General features: G+C 43.3%; 1 protein-coding gene across 1 annotated transcript in view; it reads left to right on the top strand.

Annotated features, from left to right (window-relative positions):
- The window catches only part of atp10a (ATPase phospholipid transporting 10A), a 228,939-nt gene that overhangs the window by 74,920 nt on the left and 131,084 nt on the right, over positions 1–22,935 (top strand). Inside the window, exon 2 of the mRNA XM_073044103.1 lies at positions 13,729–13,933. Within this exon, the coding sequence (XP_072900204.1) occupies positions 13,729–13,933 (205 nt within the window). The remainder of the gene's footprint in view (positions 1–13,728; positions 13,934–22,935) is intronic.

Here is a 22,935-nt window from a genome sequence, read left to right as displayed (position 1 = left end):
TAACAATGTTTTGAATAGATTGGCCATCAACGGTGCCTGCTCCAACGATGTTTAATAATTTGCTCAAGTGAATACTGAATACTGTCTGAATGAGAGCAAAGCAATGCAGTGCCTTGCCTTGGGAACTGATATGACTAGAGTGAGATGTTTGACCTGCCAATGAGCTCTGCTTCCATATGACCTTCACGTGGGCCAAGTATTGTAGACAGTGAACGCTCTCCGTTGGGGAGGAGTTGCAGGGATGAAAAGCAAACAGGCATCCAACTATTTTGGGCCATTGCTGACAATTTGGTGTAATTCCTACATCGATGGATTCAGTCGATTCAGCTGTCAATCATATAAGACTATAAGACAGTGGAGGAGAATTAGGCCATTCGGCCCATCGAGTTTATGCTGCCACTCTATCATGGCTGATTTATTGTCCCTTTCACCCTATTCTCCTGCCTTCTGCCTGTAACCTTTCACATCCTGACTGAGCAAAAATCTATCAACTACCTTAAGTACACTCATTGACCTGGCCTCTACAGCCATTTCCACAGCTTCACCACCCTCTGGCTAAAGAAATGTGGATGTCCCTTTGTTCTGAGGTTGTTCCTTCTGGTCCTAGACACTCCCACAATGGAAACATCCTCTTTAAATCCACTCTTGAATGTTCAATGCCTTTCAACATTCGATAGGTTGCGATGAGATCCACCCTCATTCTAAATGACAGCGAATGCAGTCCTAGATCCATCAAACACTCCTCTTATGATAAGCCTTTTAACCCTGAAATCATTCTCTTCAACCTCCTTTGAACCCTCTGCAATGTCAGCACACATCCTTTTTTAGATAAGGGGTCCAAAACTGCTCACAGTACTCCAAGCGAGGTTTCACCAGTGCTTTATAAAGTCTCAACATTACATCTTTGTTTTTAGATAGATACTTTATTGATCCCAAAGGAAATTACAGTGTCATTACAAGTGCACAGATATACAAATATTGAAAGAGAAATAAGAAAGAATAAGAAAAAACTTACCTCAAACAGTCTTGAGAGCAGAGGGTCATCACCTCCCTGGCTCATTTTAGAGCTTAATAGCCGGGGGGGGGGAAGAATGAGCTCATGTTGCCCTCTTTGGAGCAGTGCGGTTGCCTTAGTCTATTACTAAAAGTGTTCCTCTGTTCAGCCAAGGTGGCATGCAGAGGGTGAGAAACATTGTCCAGAATTGCCAGGATTTTTTGTAGGGTCCTTTGTTCTACCACAGCCTCCAGTATATGCAGTTTGACTCCTATAAAGAGCCAAACTTTCTAATCATTTAGATTCTGGTACTTGCAAAATGAATGCAAACGTTGCATTTCCCTTCCTCACCACCAACTCAACCTGCAAGTTAACTTTTAGGGAATTCTGCTCGAGAACTTACAAGTCCCTTTGCACCTTGGATTTTTGAATTTTCTCCCCGTTTAGAAAATAGTCTATGCTTTTATTCCTTCTACTAAAGTGAATGGCCATACACTTCCCAACATTGTATTCCATTCTCCTTATCGGTCTAAGTCCTTCTGCAGCCTCCCTGCTTTCTCAACACTACCTGGCCCTCCACGAATCTCCATATTGTCTACAAACTTGGCCACAGTGCCATCAACTCTGTCATCCAAGTCACTGACATACAACTTAAAAAGTAGCAAAATATTCAAAGTACATTTATTATCAAAGTAGGTGCGCAATATACAACCCTGAGGTACATCTTCCCCACAGACAGACGCAAAACAAACGAAAACCATGAAACCTGTTCAAAGAAGATCATCAAAACCACCCATCTCTCCCAGACATGCAAAAAAAAAACCCACGAATCTCGCAAACAGCAACAAAAAGAGAGCCAAAACACAAAATCAGAGGGTGCGTTTCATTTCGGTGTTCGTTATCTTCAGGCCAAAAATCTCCCAGTAATAGCAACAACGAAAAAGAGGAGCAAATGGAAAAATGGAACACTTCATAATTGTATTGGAGTCCAATTTACAAACCGCATTGATTAGACCAAACTCCAACAGCATCGAGGGAGGGCGAGAGAGATCACTTAAGCGCAGTGAGCTTCCCTCGGGAGCAGTAAGCGAGAGGGAGAGAGAAACTGCCACATGCAGCCACTCTTCTCCGGCAGCAGAGAGTGAGAAGCTGGTAGACAGTGCTGAACGCTCGCTGGCTTCCGATGACTTCAATCTTCCTCGGCACTCTAATCAGCGAGATCGTCGGGAGGCAGAGTCGATCATGGGCTCTCGTCACGCCTCCCGGCTTCCTGGCCTCCATGCCGCACACTTTTTTCGCAGCCTCGTGGAGACAACGAAGCTCCAGATCGCCCGATCGGCCTGAAAATACACCATCAGAGCGTAGATAGCAGGCTCCAACAGCAACAAAACCACATCTGAAATAAAAAGTGAACATTTTCACGTCTGAAGTGAAAGGAGTTGGTTCGTGACTTAGCTTGAGAATGTCACCCTTGGAAGCGTTTGGTGGCGTTACCTGGATACCCCTATCACCCTCTTGTGCTTCTTCCACCCTTCCCCCACCTTTTGTATACTGGCTGTCTCCACTCTTTCTTTCCAGTACTGATGAAACGTCTCAACCCAACATGCCAACTGCCCATTTCCCTCCACGGATGCTGCCTGACCCACTGAATTTTTCCTGCACTTTCCTGTCACCATAGATTTCCAGCATCTGCACTCTCTTCTGTCTTTATCTTCAACTGGCCTCCAGATCCACAACATTGGGGTCATCTCCTAACCACTGTAATCCACCTTACGAGACAGCGGTCAAGATTAATTAGATTTGACCTTGCCAGACAGCCACATCCCATGAATGAGTGACTCACAGGTCTAGCAGCCTGGATTTCATCCTGATTCTGATGCTGTTTTTTTCTTGTGGAACTTGCACATTTTCGTTGTGACTGTTGGTTTCTGCCAACTTCTTGCTTGGGAGCTGGCATGGATCTGACGGACCAAATGGCCTCTTCTGCCGGAAGAATAAGAATAAAAATGGTTGCTGACTGAATCTGTTACTTTAGATCATGCAACTCCATTGACTGTCCTTTGGCAAAGGCACTTTAAGTACTTGTTCAGTTACCTGTTTAGATTGGGTAGTGAATCTGCCTTCACCATCTTTTCAGATGGTGAGATTCAGACTCCGATCACTCTTGGAAATAGAAATTGTTTTGTCCTCTAGTCCTACCAAGTAACAAGTTTATACCTGCATTTTTTCTCTCCCTTGAGAGGGAAGTTTTATTATTATCCTTGATATAAAGTCATATTTTTGTGTAGCTGTCAAACAAGAGGGTTGGGGTCATTTGTGATGTCACTCAATGTAACACTCAGTACAATGAATAGCAAATACACCCAATGGACACTCTATTAGGTACACTTCGTTAATGCAAATTCCTAATCAGCCAATCATGTGGCAGCAACTCAGTAAATAAAAGCAGATGTGGTCAAGGGGTTCAGTTGTTGTTCAGACCAAACATCAGAATGGAGAAGAAATGCGAGCTAAGTGACTTTGACCGTGGAATGATTGTTGGTGCCAGATGGAGTGGTTTGAGTATCTCAGAAACTGGTGACCTCCTGGGATTTTTGCGCACAACATTCTCTAGAGTTTAGGGGGAATGGTGTGAAAAACAAAATAAAAACAACCAGTGAGCTGCAGCTCTGTGGGCTAAAACCCCTTGTTCAGTGAGAGGGGTCAGAGGAGAATGGCCAGACTGGTTCAAGCTGACAGGAAGGCGACAGTAACTATCTACCAACGGTGATGTGTGGAAGAGCATCTGAATGCTCAGCATGTCAAACCTTCAAGTGGATGGTCTACAGCAGCTGAAGACCATGAGCGTAGTGTACACTCAGTAGTCACTTTATTCGGGACAGGGGGTACCTAATGAAGTGGCCACATATGGTGACTGTCAGTTTGCAATGTGACTTCAGTGAAAGGATTCAGAATTCCAAGGACAGGAAGACAAAACAAATATAGCAGGTGCTTAAGGAGCATTGGGAGAACTAAGTGTACACCGGAATTGCCCTTTCTCACTCTGCACCAGAGTTCAAACCTCCTCCTGCTGGGTGACGGTAACCTGCAGCAAACACGTGGTAACTCTGCCACGGGTGTTCCCAGGCTCGGCTGCAAAAGGAACAGGGGTGCGCATGCTTTGAAAACCCCATCCTGTAAAAGAACAGATTCCCAGAGCTGCAGAAGCTCCGAAGGCCTCATCCCTGGGAGAGGAAGGATCTTCGCCCTGAAGGCATACCAAGTCGTGTGGCGAGGGCGGAAGCCGCAGGGATAATCACACTTCTGTCGGCCCGGGACAGAGTGAGGAGAGCTGCTGTTGGGTGGCCTATGCCCCAACAGGTGTGATGGGCTTCAGAAAGAGGAACACGTGGTGCATTTCCTAATGCAGTACTCGCAAGACACGCTCACATGTCCCATTCATTCAGTCATTCCTGTGGAATAGACTCACTGATTTTGTGCCGTTATGTACTTTAAGCCTTCAGTAGCTCATGGATGTCAAAGCAGTAGCAACACTGAGTTTAAGTTTGATTGCTACAAGACTTGCTGGAGAAAAAGGGTGCATGATTTGATAAATACATATTGCCCTTATTTGTCACGCCGAGTCCTTTTATTAGGCTTTTGAAGCTCTTGCAATATTCAGGAGATAGCAGTAGTTATTTTAATAACTATATCGTAATAAGTCATTTATTTTCCTTTCCTGTTCTGTCTGGCTACAGTTGCTAGGTAGGGATCTGTAGTCTCACATGCTCATTTTTCATACTCTCTGTACTCGGAGAATTAAATCAACTGATCCGTCATAAGGCACCGCTGCAGTCTTTTCAAACGGTTGTGCCTGCTGAGATTGTGATCTTAAAACTTCCAGTTACCACCATGTCCTGTCTGCAGCCAGGAAAGATGTCCAGGTGTAGAGAGACGAGGACACAAGAAGGGGAAATTAAATCAGTGCTGAGTTCCACCACTGCTTATTAAAACAAATGCATAAGTGCTTGCTTGCACAACAATACATATCAACAAAACTACTTTTTATTGATAAGCTTTGAGCCTCTATAAGACCCAAAGGCAATAAATGCTAGCAGTTTGACTCCTGTCATCAATTTAGAACAGCATGTGCCAAAGCATTGACTTATAATGTCATTTCTTTAATAAAAATTTAGAGGGAGTCCATTGGACTCATGGGAGCACTGTAATTTTCAAATACAGAACTTGCACATATTATATCACAGTCACTGTGTAGCTGATGCAAGACCTCCTCCTCAAGGGGCTACAGTGTATTAACATAGTGCTTTTCCTCAAGTCAGAGGTTAAGGATTCAAGCTCGACTTCTGGATTTGTTTGCAAAAATCCAAGATTATGCCGCCATCAGAACAAAGATGACATTTCTCGCTGCAGATCAAAATCAGATCGCTGATTTAAGGCATGAAATGTGCTGTTTCACAGATGCAGTACAATGCAAGACATAAAAAATGTATAAAATACAGAAATGTACAGAGTAGTAGAAAGGACTAATGAGGTAGTGTTCATGGTCTGTGGTTCAGTCAATGGTGGAGGGAAAGAAGCAGTTCCTAAATTGATGAGTGTGGGTTTTCCTGCTCTGATGCGAATAATGAGAAGAAGACATGTCCTAGAAGGTTAGCGTCCTTAATGTTGGACGCTGACTTCTTCCACAGTTTTTTCTGTTACTCCAGATTCAAGTGCAATAGTCTCTTGTCTATTGGATCAGATTTAAGACGCAAGGTGATTATTAAATGGGAGGAATTTGGAGCCAGGGCAAAGGTTACTGAATGATTTATCAAAATGGCAAAGCTGGCACAAGGAGTGAAATTTCTCCAAATTCCTCAGATTTAAAATTCACCTTGTGTCTTCGGAACTCAGTGAGGATGACAAGAATGAAGAACACAGCAGAATAACTTGGACACTTCAAATACTTATGGATTGCAGATGAAGGGAGGTTGGGCAGGAGCACAAAATAATTTTAAAAAGACTAAAATGCGATTGAGGGTGCTAGAATGAATTGGGCATTGGAGGGGCTGGAATTGAGGGTTGGTGTAGAGAAGGGAGAGTTATTCCTTGTGCAGAGTGGACTTTGGATAGATGGCACAGGCATGGACCCTGTATTGGGGCTTTGGGAGGGGTGGCAGAAATTTATGAGGGTGGTGAATCTATGGAATCCTTTCCCACAGATGGCTATGGAGGTCAAATTATCGGGTATATTTAAGGCAGAGGTTGATAGATTTTTTGGTTAGTAAGGGTGTCAAAGGTTACAGGGAGAAGGGAGGAAAATGGGGTTGAGAGGGATAATAAATCAGACATGGTGGAATGGCGAAAATTGGACCAAATGACCTAATTAAGCTCCTGTGTCTTATCGGTTATAATTACAGAGTACTGCAGCACAGAAACAGTCCTTTTGGCCCATCTAGTCCATGCCAACTTAGTCTTCTGCCTAGTCCCATCTACCTGCATGAGACCAAAACCCTCCACATCCCTTTCATCCATGGGTTTATCTGGAGGATGAAGGTAAAAGGTCTTTCAGGTATATTGCCACTCAAGGTGTCCCTGAATCTAAAGGGGTGTAGTCATTTTTGTATTATGGCAAACACAACAGTCTCTGTAACATACATTATCCAGTTTTAATCAACACAGATGCAGTGAGGTTAATGGCTTCAAGTGCAGTAAATTTCTATTATTGGCATGGCACAGTAGTGTAGTGGTTCACACAAAGCCTTACAGAAGTCAGCTGTAAGATTGGGGTTCAATTCCCACCGCTGCCTGTGAGGAGTACATACATTCTCCCTGTGACGCCGTGGATTTCCTCCGGGTGCTCCCGATTCCAACGATACGTGGGTTATGGTTAGTGACTTGTAGGCATACAAAGGAAGCAAGCCCAGCGCAATCCTCCATTTGATGCAACCAACACAGTTCACTGGACCATTCAATGTACATGTGACAAATAAAGCTAATCTTTAATGATGTGTGCATAAAAAGCAACCAAAATCAGCATTGTGACATTAACCAATCATTTTATGATAAACAAGAGAAAATCTGCAGATGCTGGAAATCCAAGCAACACACATAAAATTCTGGAGTATTCAGCAGGCCAGCCAGCGTCTATGGAAAAGAGTACAGTCGACATTTCAGGCCAAGACACTTCAGCAGGACTCACTGCTGAAGGGTCTCGGCCTGAAACATTGACTGTTTACTGATTTCCATAGATGCTGCTTGGCCTGCTGAGTTCCTCCAGCATTCTGTGCATATTGCAGTCATTAAAGATTAGCTTTATTTGTCACATGTACATTGAATGGTCCAGTGAACTGTGTTGGTTGCATCAACTTGTGCAAGTGCAGTCATTTTATGATTATTATCAAGGGTCAAATATTGGACAGATATCAGGCAAAGCTGACTTCCATTTAGAGGCAGTAAATTGAGGGGAACTTCTATGTCCAGCTAAGATGATAGTTGGATCTTTTGGTTTAATTTTGCATCAAAAAGGCGGTATCTTTGTACTCAGTGAGTTTGCGCAGTTCAACAGGAGGTGTTGGATATTCTTGCTACACATGTCCACCAACAAATGCCAGGAGCTCTATCCACACATTATTCACGCATGGGTGGTGTGAGACTGTGGGTTGGTGGTGCAGGGTCACAATAGATCTGTTGGGATTTGCTGTTGAATGGATGATAAATCAAAAAGAAACTAGTGGGACAGGGACCAAACACGAGCAAGTGAGACGAGCTTCAATGGGCATTTTGATTGGTATGCGTGTGTTAAGCCAAAGGGCCTGTTTCTATGCTGTAATACTCCATGACTCAGTCCTTGACTACAGCATCACCTGATGTGCTTGTGGCTGGAATTGGACTTGAACCTACGCCTTTCTGATTAAGGGGTGGAGAGGGTTACCAGCAGAACCATGGTTGTGATTTTATTCTCCCCGAGTGCTAAACTGGACAGAGCTTATTGTAGATAAGCAGCCTGATGGAGTCTTGAAGGAAATAGCCAAATGGCTATGAAGTACTTGAGCCTCTTGTGAGTTTATGAAATATTGGCAGACATTTTAGTCATTGCTAGTTTCAACAGGGTATATAGAGAAGCTGTTCAAAGTTCAAAGTAAATTTATTATCAAGGTACGTGTATATCACCATATACAACCTTGTGATTCATTTTTTTACAGCATTCACAGTAGAACAAAGAAATACAATAGAATCAATTAAAACTACACACAAAGACTAACAAATGACCTAATGTGGAAAAGTGACGAACTATGCAAAAACAAAAATAAATACATAAATAGATAAGTAATACTGAGAACATGAGACATAGAGTCCTTGAAAGTGAATCCATAAATTGTGGAATCGGTTTAGTATTGAGGCGAGTGAAGTTATCCACGCTGGCTCAGGAGCCTGATGGTTGTACGGTAATAACTGTTCCTGAAGTTGATGGTGTGGAACCCACGTTCCTGTTCCTCCTTCTCAATGGCAGGAGCCTTGCGTCCCATCAGACTGATTGGGATGGCATAGGTAGAAGGAACTAGTTCTTCTGACAGACAGAGCTGGGGCTGTAGATTTATTTTGTCAGAAAGGAGGGTTTGAAGAGATACTTTTACTTTCCTCGTAGGGTAATTCCACAGAGACAGAAATAAGTTCAGATTGCCAAATGAACAGTGTTCCTCCAGGGCCATGGTGCAAAACAAAGTGCCAACAGTCACAATGCACCAAAATTACAATAACAGTGAAACATACCATCTCACAAAGCAAACATAGCCCAAGTCCCTGGTAGTTATGGCCTGTAGATTGATGGTGCGTGGGACATTTCCCTGGAGCCGCGTTCCTGCAAGAATATTTTATGCAGCAGTTCCTCATCATGTGCTTGTGCAGCTGCAGACGAATGCAGTCCAGCTTGTCTTTAACCAAGTGAACACTGGAGGGCAGCACTGACAGGTGGGGTCAGCTCCCAACCCCGCTCGGACACCCGCCGTGCCACACCACCTGTGACGTCTCTTAGGTGGACAATTCAAAGCAATAGGATGGATACGTGAAATGGAATAGAGTGTTGGACTACAAAAAAGAAGTGTAGAATCGTCCTCTTCGGACCCAGTACAAAGTTGATTGGCTGCATGCTCTGTGCTGCAATAATCCTACAAAGATAGTTAATTGTGTCTTCTTTCTGTTTTCAATGTTGCTTGTTGGTGTGAAGGCAGGAGGAGTGGTTTCAAAATGAATCCTAATACATCTGCCTTTTGCAAAGCATAATGGGATGTAATTTTGGTTCTGTCTGTCCAGAGTCACTCCATTACATTTCCCTATGGAGTGTGCATTGTGTCTGCCCTTTTGGGGTATTCTTGGTATTAAACTGCTAAAGCTGTCTGGCTTTATTCACAATAGACTGTTCCCGAATTCTGACATGGCAACGTTTGCAGTAGGCTTTGAAACATCTTGTAATTGATACAACTGGACTGGTTGGTGCAGTTGAATTGATTTACATCAGCAGGCATTTTTTTTTTACTCAGACAAATAACTAGAAGCACAATGTTCCTGTATTGTGTTACAATCTCTTAATGGAGATCAAGTGGTTAAACTTGTTTTGTCTCGTCTCAAAATAAATCCTTCCCCTTAGTTATCGTAATGATTTGACATTTTGCTAGATGCTTGAAGGTTTTCTGTTATTTGTCCAATTTATTTTTGATTTAACTTCAGTAGAGCAAACAATTTCCATTTGCTTTGTACATCTACAGTGATGAAATGCTTTGAGAGGTTGGTCATGACTAGACTGAACTCCTGCCTCAGCAAGGACCTGGACCCAATTCAATTTGCCTATGGCCACAATAAGTCAATGGCAGACACAATCTCAAAGGTTCTCCACACGACTTTAGACCACTTGGACAACACAAAATCCTATGTCAGGATGCTGTTCATCGACTATAGCTCAGCATTTAATACCATCATTCCCACAATCCTGATTGAGAAGTTGCAGAACCTGGGCCTCTGTACCAACATCTGCAATTGGATCCTCAACTTCCTAACCGGAAGACCACAATCTGTGTGGATTGATGATAACATCTCCTCCTCGCTGGCGATCAACACTGGTGCCCCCTCAGGGGTATATGCTTAGCTCACTGCTCTACTCTCTATATACACATGGCCGTGTGGCTAGGCATAGCTCAAACACCATCTATAAATTTGCTGATGATACATCCATCATTGGTAGAATCTCAGATGGTGACGAAAGGGCGTACAGGAGTGAGATGTACCACCTAGTGGAGTAATGTCACAGCAACAACCTGGCACTCAACATCAGTAAGATGAAAGAGCTGATTGTGGACTACAGGAGGGTAAGACGAAGGAACACACACCAATCCTAGTAGAGGGATGTGAAGATCTCTGAGGATCTAACCTGGTTCCAACATATCGATGTAGTTATAAAGAAGCCAAGACAGCAGCTATACTTTATTAGGAGTTTGAAGAGATTTGGCATGTCAACAAATACACTCAAAAACTTCTATAGATGTACTGTGGAGAGCATTCTGACAGGCTGCATCACTGTCTGGTATGGAGGGGCTACTGCACAGGACCGAAAGAAGCTGCAGAAGGTTGTAAATCTAGTCAGCTCCATCTTGGGCACTAGCCTACAAAGTACCCAGGACATCTTCAGGGAGCGGTGTCTCAGAAAGGCAGCGTCCATTGTTAAGGACCTCCAGCACCCAGGACATGCCCTTTTCTCACTTACCATCAGGTAGGAGGTGCAGAAGCCTGATGGCACATACTTAGCGATGGAGAAACAGCTTCTTCCCTTCTGCTATCCGATTCCTAATTGGACATAGAAGCTTTGGACACTACCTCACTTTTTTTAGTATACAGTATTTCTGTTTTTGCACATTTGTTTTAATCTATTCAATATATGTAATTGATTTACTTATTTATTATTATTATTTTAAATTTTATTTTATTTTTCTCTGCTGGATTATGCGTTGCATTGAACTGTTGCTGCTAAGTTAACAAATTTCACGTCACGTGCTGGTGATAATAAACCTGATTCTGATTCTGATTCTAATAACGAATCGTTTCATGTGAAATTGCCTTTTTGAAGCCAAAGACTGTAAAATATTTATATTAATGTGTATATAACATTGTATGGTAATATTTCAAGCCAAATAAGTGTAGGTACAATAGCCTTCATAAATCAAAGCATTGAGTAGAGGAGATAGGATGTTATATTGATGTTAGTGAGGCCTAATTTGGGGTCTTGTGTGCAGATTTGGTCACCTACCTTTAAGAAAGATGTAAATAAGGTTGAAAGAGTGCAGAGAAAGTTTACAAGGATTTTGCTGGGTCTGGAGGACCTGAGTTACATATAAGGAAAGATTGAATAGGTTAGGACTTTATTCCTTGGAACTGTAGAAGATTGAGGGGGGATTTGATAGAGGTATACAAAATTATGAGGGGTACAGAAAGGGGAAATGCAAGCAGGCTTTTGCCACTGAGACTGGGTGGAACTACAACTAGAGGTCATGGGTTAAGGGTGAAAGGTGTAAAGTTTAAGGGCAACATGAGGGGAAACTTTTTCACTCAGCGGGTTGTGAGCGTGTAGAACGAGCTGCCAGTGCATCTGGCATGCAAACTCAATTTCAATGTCTAACAGAAGTTTGGATTGGTACATGGATGGTAGGGGTATGGAGGGGTGTGGTCCCAGAGTTGGTCAATTGAAGGGGGCACTTTAAGTGGTGTAACATGGACTAGATGGGCTGTAGGGCCTGTTTCTATGAATCTATGGCACTCGATGCAATGTATTGCCTCATATCAAATCCAAAATTGTGTACTCATTTGAGAAGGTATAAAAGGATCAGACACAACATGCTGGAGGAATTCAGCAGGTAAGGCAGTATCTACAGAGAGAAATAAAGAACTGACATTTTGGGCTGAGGCCCTACATCGGGTTTGAAAAAGAAGGGAGAAGATTAAGAAGATTGAGGAAGGTGATGGAGTACAAGCTAGAAGGTGATAGGTGAAGCCAGATGGGGAGGAGAGGGGGTGTGAAGTGAGAAGCTGGGAGGTGATAGGTGGAAAAGGCAAAGGGCTGAAGAAGAAGAAGAAGAAGAAGAAGAAGAAGAAGGAATCTGATAGGAGAGGAGAGTGGACTATGGGAGAAAGGTAAGGAGGATGGAAACCAGAGGGAGATGATGAGAAGAGAAGGGGCAAGAGGGGAGCCAGAATGGGGAATGGAAAGAGGGAGGAGGGGTATGGGGAGAAACTACCTGAAGCTAAAAGAAATCAATGTTCACGCTGTCAGTTTGGAGGCTATCCAGACAGAATATGAGGTGTAGCTCCTCCAACCTGAGTGGTCTCATCCGTGGCTATGGACCATGTTGCTGGAATTGGAATAGGCAATTGTATTAAAATGGTTGGTTACCAGGATTCCTGCTTGTTACAGACAAAGTGAAGGTGTTTATGATATTAGACGATTCTGTTTCTTCAGAGTGTTGTGAAACTTAGGAATTCTGTACCCCTTCGTGTGGGTGGAGACCCTGAGCAACACAAAGTGCTAGAGGAACTCAGCAAGTCAGGCAGCATCAATGGAGGGGAATAACTGTAGATGCTGTGGGCCAAGATAATTCATTAGTCATTGCATACACGAGGAAATCTGCAGATGCTGGAAATTCAAGCAACACACACAAAATGCTGGTGGAACGCAGCAGGCCAGGCAGCATCTATAGGGAGAAGCGCTGTCGAGACGCTTCGGGCCGAGACGCTTCGTCAGGACACAGGTCAAGGGTCTTGGCCCGAAACGTTGACAGCGCTTCTCCCTATAGATGCTGCCTGGCCTGCTGCGTTCCACCAGCATTTTGTGTGTGTTATTAGTCATTGAGTATTTTCAAAGCTGAGACAGACCAGATTTTTGATCTATAAAAATACCAAAGGATTATGTCAAAAGGCAGGAAAACAGAATTGAGGCCTAGATCAAGCTCTAGGGGCCATTTGGCCAATCACTGTTCCTTTTTCTTGTACTCACATGTATTCTTACAACACCTATTTCCAATAAAGGTAACGCTTCTTATGACATTGGTCAGACAGCACTTGTAAGTATTGTGAGTAGTTTTGGGCTATTTATCTAAGAAAGAATGTGCTGGCATTGCAGAGGATCCTGAGGAGGTTCACAAGAATGATTCTGGGAATGAAAGGGTTAATGTGTGAGAAACTACTTGAAGGCTCTGGGCCTGTACACACTGGAGTTTGGAAGAACAAGAGGAGATCTCGTTGAAACCTATCAAGTATAGAAAGGCCCAGATAGAGTGGATGTGGAGGGGGTGTTTCCTATAGTAGGGGAGATTAGGACCAGAGGGCACAGCCTCGGAATAGAAGGATGTCACTTTAGAGCAGAGCTGAGAAGGAAATATTTCAGCCAGAGGGTGGTGAATCTGTGGAGTTCATTGCCACAGACGGATGTGGAAGCCAAGTCACTGGGTATATTTAAAGCCAAAGTTGATAAGTTCTTGATTAGTAAGTGTGTCAAAAGATAAGAGGAGAAGTCAGGAGAATGGGGTTGAGAGGGATAATAAATCAGCCATAATGGAATGTTGGAGCAGGCTCGATTGGTTGAATGGCCTAATTCTGCACCTGTGGTCTTACGGTCTATGATTTAAAATGTTGTCTTTGTCTTGTTGGGTATTTATTGAAATGTAGATTTTTACCTGAGACTATATACCCACTGTGTATGTGCTTCTTACTAGGAATGAGAAAAAGTACGTGGAAAAGTATTGGAAAGAAGTTCAAGTTGGGGACTTTGTTCGCCTGCGATGCAATGAAATCATTCCTGCCGACATCCTGCTGTTGTATTCCAGTGATCCTGACGGTCTCTGCCACATTGAAACAGCTAATCTTGATGGAGAGACCAACCTCAAGCAGCGACAGGTTATTAAGGGGCTTACAGAGCTGGTAAGCAACTTTACAACAATTTTGACTTCTTTGCATCAATTTTCAGAGGCTATTTGGTTCATTGTGTTGTACAATAACGTAGAAAGACCATTCCAATTGATCCCATTCTCATTGAACATAGCATGGAGACAGGCCCTTCAGCCCACAATGTTGTGCTATACTAATTAAACTAGCAGTTGAATATATTTCTAAACTGATCCCTGGGTGGTGGGGTGGAGATATGTTTCTATCAAAGGAGGTGTAAGATGCACCTTCCCTTCACTAGCCTATAGGTCACCCTTGGGCAAGGTGTAGCATCTGCTTAGCCCCCCGAACAGGGTCACGTGAAGACATGGGCACAGGTGGCGGATGGTCGTGTGAGCAACTGGTGCATATCACAAGTCCTGGTTATGTAACCACTGACACTAGGTAGGCACTCTCTGAAGAGTTTTGATAGTGGCTGGGGTCACCCATCTTGTAAAGACACTGTCCAGAAGAAGGCAGTAGCAAACCACTTCTGTAGAAAAATTTGCCAAGCACAATCACGGTTATAGATACCATGGTCGCCCACATCATTATGACACATGATGATGATGAAACTAATCGTTGATACAAGGTCCACATCCCACCAAGTCAAGTCAAATCAAGTCACTTTTTATTGTCATTTTGACCATAACTGCTGGTACAGTACACAGTAAAAATGAGACAATGCTTTTCAGGACTATGGTGCTACATGAACATTACAGAAACTACACTGAATGTAGTTTTCTGTGCACATTCATGTGCCTATATCAGAGCAACTTAAATGCATCTGTCATTTCTGCCTCCACTCCCACTCCTGGCAGCACATCTCAGCCACCTGCCACTCACTTTGGTAACAAAGACAAACCTTGCATAGCTCCTTTCATCTTAGCCCCTCTCACCTTAAAAGCATGCTCACTAGTGCGTATTTGCTACTTTTACCCTTTCTTGTTCCTTTCTTCAAGTAGCTCCAGTTCTTCGCACTTCTAAGCAAAAAGAGCAATGAACAATATTAGACTTTGGTTTGGAAAGTTATATAAAGGAATATGAAATAATCAGAAATTTAAAGTAAAAAATAATGAAAATTACACCCAGTGGGTAATACAGAATCTGAAAGAGATGGAGTTTCAGCAGATGGAATTTATTGCTACAGTTAGCAGGGAAGGCCATGTGTTGGCTATATTTATAGCAGAGGTAGACAGGTTTTTGACTAGTTTACAGAAGATTACAGAAAGAAGGCAGGAGAATGGGGTTGAGAGGGATAGTAAATCAGCCATGATGAAATGCAGAGCAATGGGCTAAATGGCCTAACTCTGCTCCTCTGTCTTATGCTCCACTTAATCAAAACTACTGTTGAATGGAAGGTTTCCACATTAGAAAGACAACATTGATTGCAGCACCTCACATCGACAATATACATCAAAGCCCAGTAACCTTAGAATTGAAGGCTCACCTTCTGTTCTCACAAATGCAATTTAAAGGCTCATTCCTCCACTGCATTTCCAAATGAAGCCTCTTTTCTTTATTTGCTGCTATCTTTTCCAACTGTAGCTTCTTTCCTAAAGACATTACAGTTTGGATGTTAGAAGCCATGATTTGATTGCAACAAATCCCCTAATTGTTAGCTAGATTACAAGTACCGTAAAAGCAAATTTTAATATTGTTCATTATTGGCGACCCATTCGCGATGTGAGATTCCTATATTTTTATTAAAAGTCAGCCTATTCAATTATCACTTAATATTACCAAACAAGCTTATTGGTCACTGTCCTCAGATAATTCTCTTTAGATCTATTTCTAAGTTTCTGTCCTCTTCGGATGAGGGCCCACTCACTCACTTGGGATGTTATTGGCCTCAGTTGTTAATTGAAAGCAAATGTTTGCTCTTGGAGCCTTCGCCTTATATATTTGAGTCTGGTCAGAACTATTATTCTGCTTTTGTCTTTTGGGAGTCCCAGTGAAATTCATCAGTAGTTCAAGAAACATTTCACCATTCCCCACGCACAATTCACACCATCCCCTACCCCTTCTCCTCTCCGTGTGAATTTTTCAACATCTGCAAGAACTCTTTGGCATACAAACCCGTATAATTTTGACTCTTCTATCTGCTGCTAAATAAGATCTTTGAGTTATCCAGTTAATACTTAGAGCGTTTTTTTGAGGACAAACTAACGTCCCCTTCGAGCAGAGGAAACTAAGACAAGATTCTATGCCCACTGAGTGTATTTGAATTTCTCATTACAGGTTGGATCAGAATTTTATCTGACTGAGCATGTTGAAAGTTTGATAGGTTATTGATCTGTAAAGCTTGAAACTTACTAACGTGGGTAGGACCTTTTTAATTTAGAACAATTAATAGCAACTGAAAACATTACTGATTGCTAAATGCACAGTAGCTACTTTGTTATGTACCTCCTGTAACTAATAAAGTGTACATTTGCATCATACACTGGGGTGCTCTCGGCAGTTACCTGATGAGGTAACCGTAGCCTTTGGCCAGGAGCAGATATCGTCAGGAGCTGCCCAACCTTCCTAGAGTGTTTTGACCCCTAACCACTACACTCTCCAGTTGATGGGTCAGCAGTGGTGGCCAAGACACTGCCCATCTGCTCCTGACTTCCAGCTCAACTCCCCTCACCAGGTTCATATCCAACAAGACGCTCTTTCTGCTTCCTCCCCCAACCTGCGAGCTGCCTGGTTCCTGCTCTTTTCATCAAGGCCCAGCACAGACAGCAAACTCCATCCTGATCTTGCTGGGAACCCTCTACACCTGATCTCCATGGGGAATAGCCATGTCTGCCATCCTTTGTCCCTGCACTCCTGGACTAAGGACTGGCACTTCAGGGCCTTCCTCTCATGAGCCTCCTCACTTCATTCCTCCCATGGTACTGTGAGCTCCTCCAGGATGATTTTCTTGTCTTTGGTGGACCACAGTACAATGTGTGGTTTGTACGACCTCCGGGAACCGCGGCTTCCTCCCCACATCGACCCTCCTCTTCCACGATTTGGCAGGTTGCAGCAGATTGGATTTAGGCCTCCTTGCTATGATGGCCTTGCCCCTCTTCCTTGATGAAAATGACTGCCCTGTTTGCCTCTCTGCCTGCTGGTCTCTTTTTACACCTCTCCTGCTCCACTGTGTCAGCAAGGGACAGCAGGACCTTGTGGTGGTGCCACCCGCCCAGTCCTTGAGTTAAAGCTGTTTTGCATCCTGACAGTTTGTGTGCCTGTGAACGCCGCTGACGACAAAGCTTACAGTTAGTGTCCTCTCTCAGCCCCCATGTGTGCGGCTGTCATGGTGTAGGGAGAGAGTCATACACGGACCACAGGAGGGAAAAAATGCGGAATGGCTCCAGTCTCCAAAGCTCTGCCCAAATGATCTTGCGCTTGGGAAAATCCCATTTCATCCAAGCACCCTGTGACCTCACCTCCACTGCTTTCGATAACGGCTTTTCGTCCTCACAGTTCCGTACCTCTCCCTGGACCCAGTCGCACCTATCCCTTGCACTTACACTCTCCCGTTGTCGGAAGTGTGCTGAGCCGAGGCCTTGCCGCCCCAGACATAGGTTGCCAGTGATTTCTCTCAATTGCAGAGAGTTCACTGCCAGGTCTGTGGCTGAGTTGGTAGCCCACTTTCTGCCTGATCTTGTACTCCTGCCTGGTTTATTAGCTTGTCATAGGAGCCTCTCGGTGTACATTTGTGGTCTTCTGTTGCTATAGCCCATTCACTTCAAGGTTCGATGTGTTGTGCGTTCAGAGATGCTCTTCTGCACATTACTGTTGTAACTCATAGTTAGATGAGTTACTTTCGCATTCCTGTCAGCTTGAACCAGTCTGGCCATTCTCCACTGACTCTCTCATTATCCCCCCCAGAACTGCTGCTCACTGAATGTTTTTTCAAGACCATAAGATATAGGAGCAGAATTAGGCCACTCAGCCCATCGAATCTGCTCAGTCTTTCCACTACATTCTACTATTATCTTTCTCAACCCCACTCCCCTGCCTTCTCTCCGTAACTTTTGAAGCCCTGACTAACCAAGAACCTTTCAACGTCCGCTTTAAATGTACTGTACACAATTGACTTTGCCTTCACAGATTCCACAGATTCACCACCCTCTGGCTAAAGGCATTCCTTATCATCTCTGTTCTAAATGGATGTCTCTATACTCTGAGGCTGTGCTCTCTGGTCCTAGACTCACCCACTATACGAAACATTCTCTCTACATCCATTCTATCTAGGCCTTTGAATATTCAGTAGGTTTCAATGAGATACCCCTCATTCTTCTAAACTCTAGTGAGTACCTGCCCAGAGCAATCAAATGCTCCTCATATCTTAACCCTTTCATTCCTGGAATTATTCTCGTGAACATCCTCTGGACTCTCTGAAGTGACAACGCGTCTTTTCTTAGATAAGGGGACCAAAACTGCTCAGAGGTGCAGTCTGACTAATACCTTGCAAAGCCTCTGCATCTTATATTCCAATCCTCTGGAAATGAATGCTAATGTTGTTCTTGCCTTCCTTACCACCAACTCAATCTGCAAGTTAATATTTATGGAATCTTACACAAAGAATCCCAAGTCCCTTTGCAATTCAGGTTTTTTTTTCATTTTCTCCTTACTTAGAAAACATTCTACACCATTATTCCTTCTACCAAAGTGCTTGATCGTACACTTCCCTACATTATGTTCCACCTGCCATTTCTTTGCCCATTCTCCCAATCTGTCCAAGTCCTTGAGCAGGCTCCCTGCTTCCTCAACACTGCCTGCCCTCCACACATCTTTGTATCATCTGCTGCAATGCCATCAGCTCCATGATCCAAATCGTTGACATATAACGTAAAAAAAAGCGGTCCCATTGCCAACACCATGGCACACCACACTAGCAGCCAACCAAAATAGGCCTCTTTTACTCCCACTGCTCTCTGCTGACAGTCAGTCAATCTCCTATCCATGTTAATATCTTTCCTGGATAATCATGGGTTCTTGTTAAGCAGCCTCGTGTGTGGCATTTTGTCAAAGATCTTCTGTAAATCCAAGTAAACAACATCCACTGTCTCTTTGTCTACCCTGTCTGCTGTTTCCTTTAAGAGTTCCAACATATTTGTCATGCAAGATTTCTCCTTAAGGAAACCGTACTGACTTTGTCCTACTTCATCGTGTAACTCAGGTACCCTGGAATCTCATCCCTAATTATAGACTCTAACATCTGCACATTAGCCTAACATTAGCCTGGTGTCAGGCTAACTGACATATAGTTTCTTTTCTTTTGCCTCCCTCCCTTCTTAAAAAGTGCAGTGGCATTTACAATTTCCCATCCCCTGAATCTATCCTAGAACCTAGCGATTCTTGAAAGATTATTACTACTCCCTCCACAATTTCTTCAGCTACCTCTTTGAGAAACCTGACAGTGTGGTCCATCTGGTCCAAGTAACTTATCTACCCTCAGACCTTTCAGCCTCCCAAGTACCTTCTCCTTAGTGATAAAAACTGCCCTCACTTATGCCCTGTTACAATTGAATTTCTGGCATACTACTAGTGTCTTCCACAGTGAAGACTGACGTAAAATAGCTGTTCTGTCATCATCTCTGCTAATGTCCACTTCCAGTGAACTTCGGCCAGCTTCTCTCTCATGCCTCTGTAATTCCCTTTATTCCATTGTAATTCTGACTTTACTTTCTCCCTCTCAAATGGCAGGGTGAATTCTGTCGATCCGACCTCCCAAGGATTCCCTTACCTTAAGCTCCCTTATACAGTCTGGTTCGTTTCACAACAACCAATCCAGAATTGCCTTTCCCGTATCCCAGCCAGATTAGCTTAAACCCTTCTCACAGCTCTGGCAAACCTACCAGCAAGGATATTGGTCCCCCTCGGGTTCAGGTGTAACCTGTCCTTTTAGTACAAGTCATAACTTCCCCAGAGGAGAGCCCAGTGATCGAGAAATCTAAACTCTGCCCCCCTGCACCACTTCCTCAGCCACTCATTCATCTGTACCATCGTCCTGTTTCTGCCCTGACTAGGCCGTGGTATTGTTTTACCCATGAACGGTGTAGAGGTGTGTTTGAAGTTTTATAAAGTTACTTGTTCCAAAATTTGGGTGATTCTGTCAATGTGGGTTTTCTTCTGAGCTAACAGCTTTAAAAGAAAACATAACTGTCTTTTGGAAACCCTTCAGTTTACAACTTCATTTAGATATTTTTACTACAACGCCATTTATCTTTTATTGTTTTGCAAATCTGTCTTTTGCCACACAATATATTATCCAGCTCGGGGTCCATAGGGACAGATTGCCTCAAAGCACCCATATGGCATTTCACTCAGACTTATTAATTTAAAGAATTTTGTTTAAAATCTTCTCCAGGAATGCAACCCTGTTGTAAATTGAGGAATGTTTGTATGCGTTTCTTTGCTGCCACGCATTCTCCTGATATAACTGCTGTTTTTATCAACAGCCAAAAGAAGTTGTTTAATGTTCCAATCTTTAGTGAAACCAGATGAATGCTGGAGGGACTCAGCAGGCCAGGCGGCATCTATAGAAGTGAATAAACAGTCATTGTTTCAGACCAAGAGCCTTCTTCAGGACTGGAAAGAAAGGGGGAAGAAGACAGATTAAAAAGGTGGGGAGAGGGGAAGGAGGATAGCTAGAAGGTGATAGGTGAAGCCAGGAGGGTAGGAAAGGTAAAGGGCTGGAGGGGAAGGAATCTGATAGGAGAGGAGAGTGGACCATAAGAGAAAGGGAAGGAGGAGATGACCCAGGAGGAAAGAGCAGGGGTAAACAGCCAGAGTGGGGAATAGGAGAAGAATGGAGGGGAAGGGAAAGCAATTTTAATGGGAAGGAGATATCAATGATTATGCCATCAGATTGGAGACTACCCAGACAGAATATAAGGCATTGCTCCTCCACATTGAGGGTGGCTTCATCATGGCACAAGAGAAAGTCGTTGACCAACATGTCAGAACAAGAATGGGAATTAAAATTTTTGGCCACCAGTAAGTTCTGCTTTTGGTGGATGGAGCGGAGGTGCTCGACAAAATAGGCCCCAGGTTTACAAAGGGTTTCACCAATGTAGAGGCGGTTGCACTGGAATCACTAAGCACAATAGACAACCCAAGCAGATTCGAAGGTGAAGTGTTGCCTCTCTTGGAGGGACTGTTTTGGGTCCTGAATCAAGGTGAGGGAAGAGATGAATGGGCAGGCGTAGCACCTTGGCCACTTGCAGGGATAAATGTTGAGAGGGAGATTAGTGGGGAGGGACAAATGGACAAGAAGGTCACAGAGGGGGCAATCCCTGTGGAAAGCGGAGGTAGGGGGGAAGATAAAGATATCTTTGGTGGTAAGATCCCTTTGGAGACAGTAGAAGTTGTAAAGAAAGATGCAGGGGCTCATGTGGTGGTAAGTAAGGACAACAGGAACTCTATCACTGTTGAGGCTGTGGGAATATGACTCTCAAGTTATCATGATCTTGGTCCTCCAGGAGTAGCTGAGGAGAGTTCAGTGGATGAGAGGTGAGGTATGAAAAAGAAAATAGATAAATGTGCTGAAAAGATGTCCAAAATGAAAAGGAGAAGGATAAGGAACTGGAAAATATTTATAAGGAGTGCGTGCAGGAGAGGGGAAGTATTATCTTGCATAAAAGATAAAAAGCTGATATGAGACATTATTATTGAGCCAGTGAGAGGGGAAAAGGGGGACAGGCCAGAAGCCAGATTAATTAGAGGAAGCAAGAACAATAAAGAGATTGTTATTAGGGTATATCCTAACCGTGCTGTATATAGGGTTCTGCAGTTGAGCTGGGAGGATCTACAATGGAAGTTTAGAAGATTTTTCCTTCAACTTTTGTACCCAGAGTGAAACGTCACCCCGGACTGATGTGATTTCTATCATGCATCTTTCATCAGTAATACACATGGAAATGCAAAACCCAGCATATCTTAGAGGGATTGATCATTTATTCTGTACAGAAATGAACATTCTGTTTTTACAGGTAGGAATCAAGCTTCCCTGTTGGGTGGGTAATGGTCTGTAGAAGCCTCTGGGGTTATCCCTTACTTGCATGATGGCGTGCATTTTACCTGCATCAGATCTGAGACCTTCGACAATATCCCACACCATATGAGAGCCAAAGCAATACTCACTACTCGTTCCGGGCTGCTTTAGAAATCAGGACATACTGTGGATTATTTGTAGGGCTAATAGCTTTGAAATAGAAAAGGCAGACTACAGATTTAGGTAGAGTTGTTTGATTGGAGCTGGAAGAGATCAGTAACTTAATAATTCCCTGTGCAGTTTCAGGACTGAATCAGTCTGTTACTGCCAAGGTTTCCCTTGTGGCTTTTTGCAGCTTTGCTCACACTTGGCAGATTTTCGTTTAATCATTCCACTTCATTCCCAACTGTTTGCCATAAATAGATCAATACAGTGCAGCCTTTTTCCTGAATTACCTGCTCTTTAAATGCTGCGAGACTAGTTCATGTGTGACCTATAAATTTTGATAGATTCAACAACAGAATCAGAATCAGGTTTAACATCACTGGCATATGTCGCAAAAAATTTGTTCACTTTGCAGCAGCAGAACAATACAATACATAATGACAGAGAAAAAAAACATGAATTGCAGTAATTATACATACTGGTAATTAAATGGTTAAGTTAAATAAGTAATGCAAAATTGGAAATAAAAAAGTAGTGAGGTAGTGTTCATGGGTTCAGTGTCTCTCATTGCTCTTCATCAGAAGGTTACTTTTTTACTTAAAACAATTAATTTGATTGTTTCATGTGGCCTTTGCTCAAGGTGGAAGGCGCCGGAGTAAATGCCTCTTAGATGTGCTTTAACGTTGCTGTTAGTGACTGTCCTGACAAAAATAAGAACGAGCTATTCTGTGCTCTCTCACACCAGTCCAAACAAGTGCCTCTCAGTAGGTGCAGTCTTGTGTTGACTGATATGATGCCACAGTAAGGCTATAGGGATTGCATGGAGATAGGAAGATACCCTGAAACTGCAGAGACC

The sequence above is a fragment of the Hemitrygon akajei genome, chromosome 4 (assembly GCF_048418815.1).
Source record: "Hemitrygon akajei chromosome 4, sHemAka1.3, whole genome shotgun sequence".
Lineage (NCBI taxonomy): Eukaryota > Metazoa > Chordata > Chondrichthyes > Myliobatiformes > Dasyatidae > Hemitrygon > Hemitrygon akajei.
Note: the sequence above shows the minus strand (reverse complement) of the source record. Positions and strands in the feature narration are given on the sequence as shown.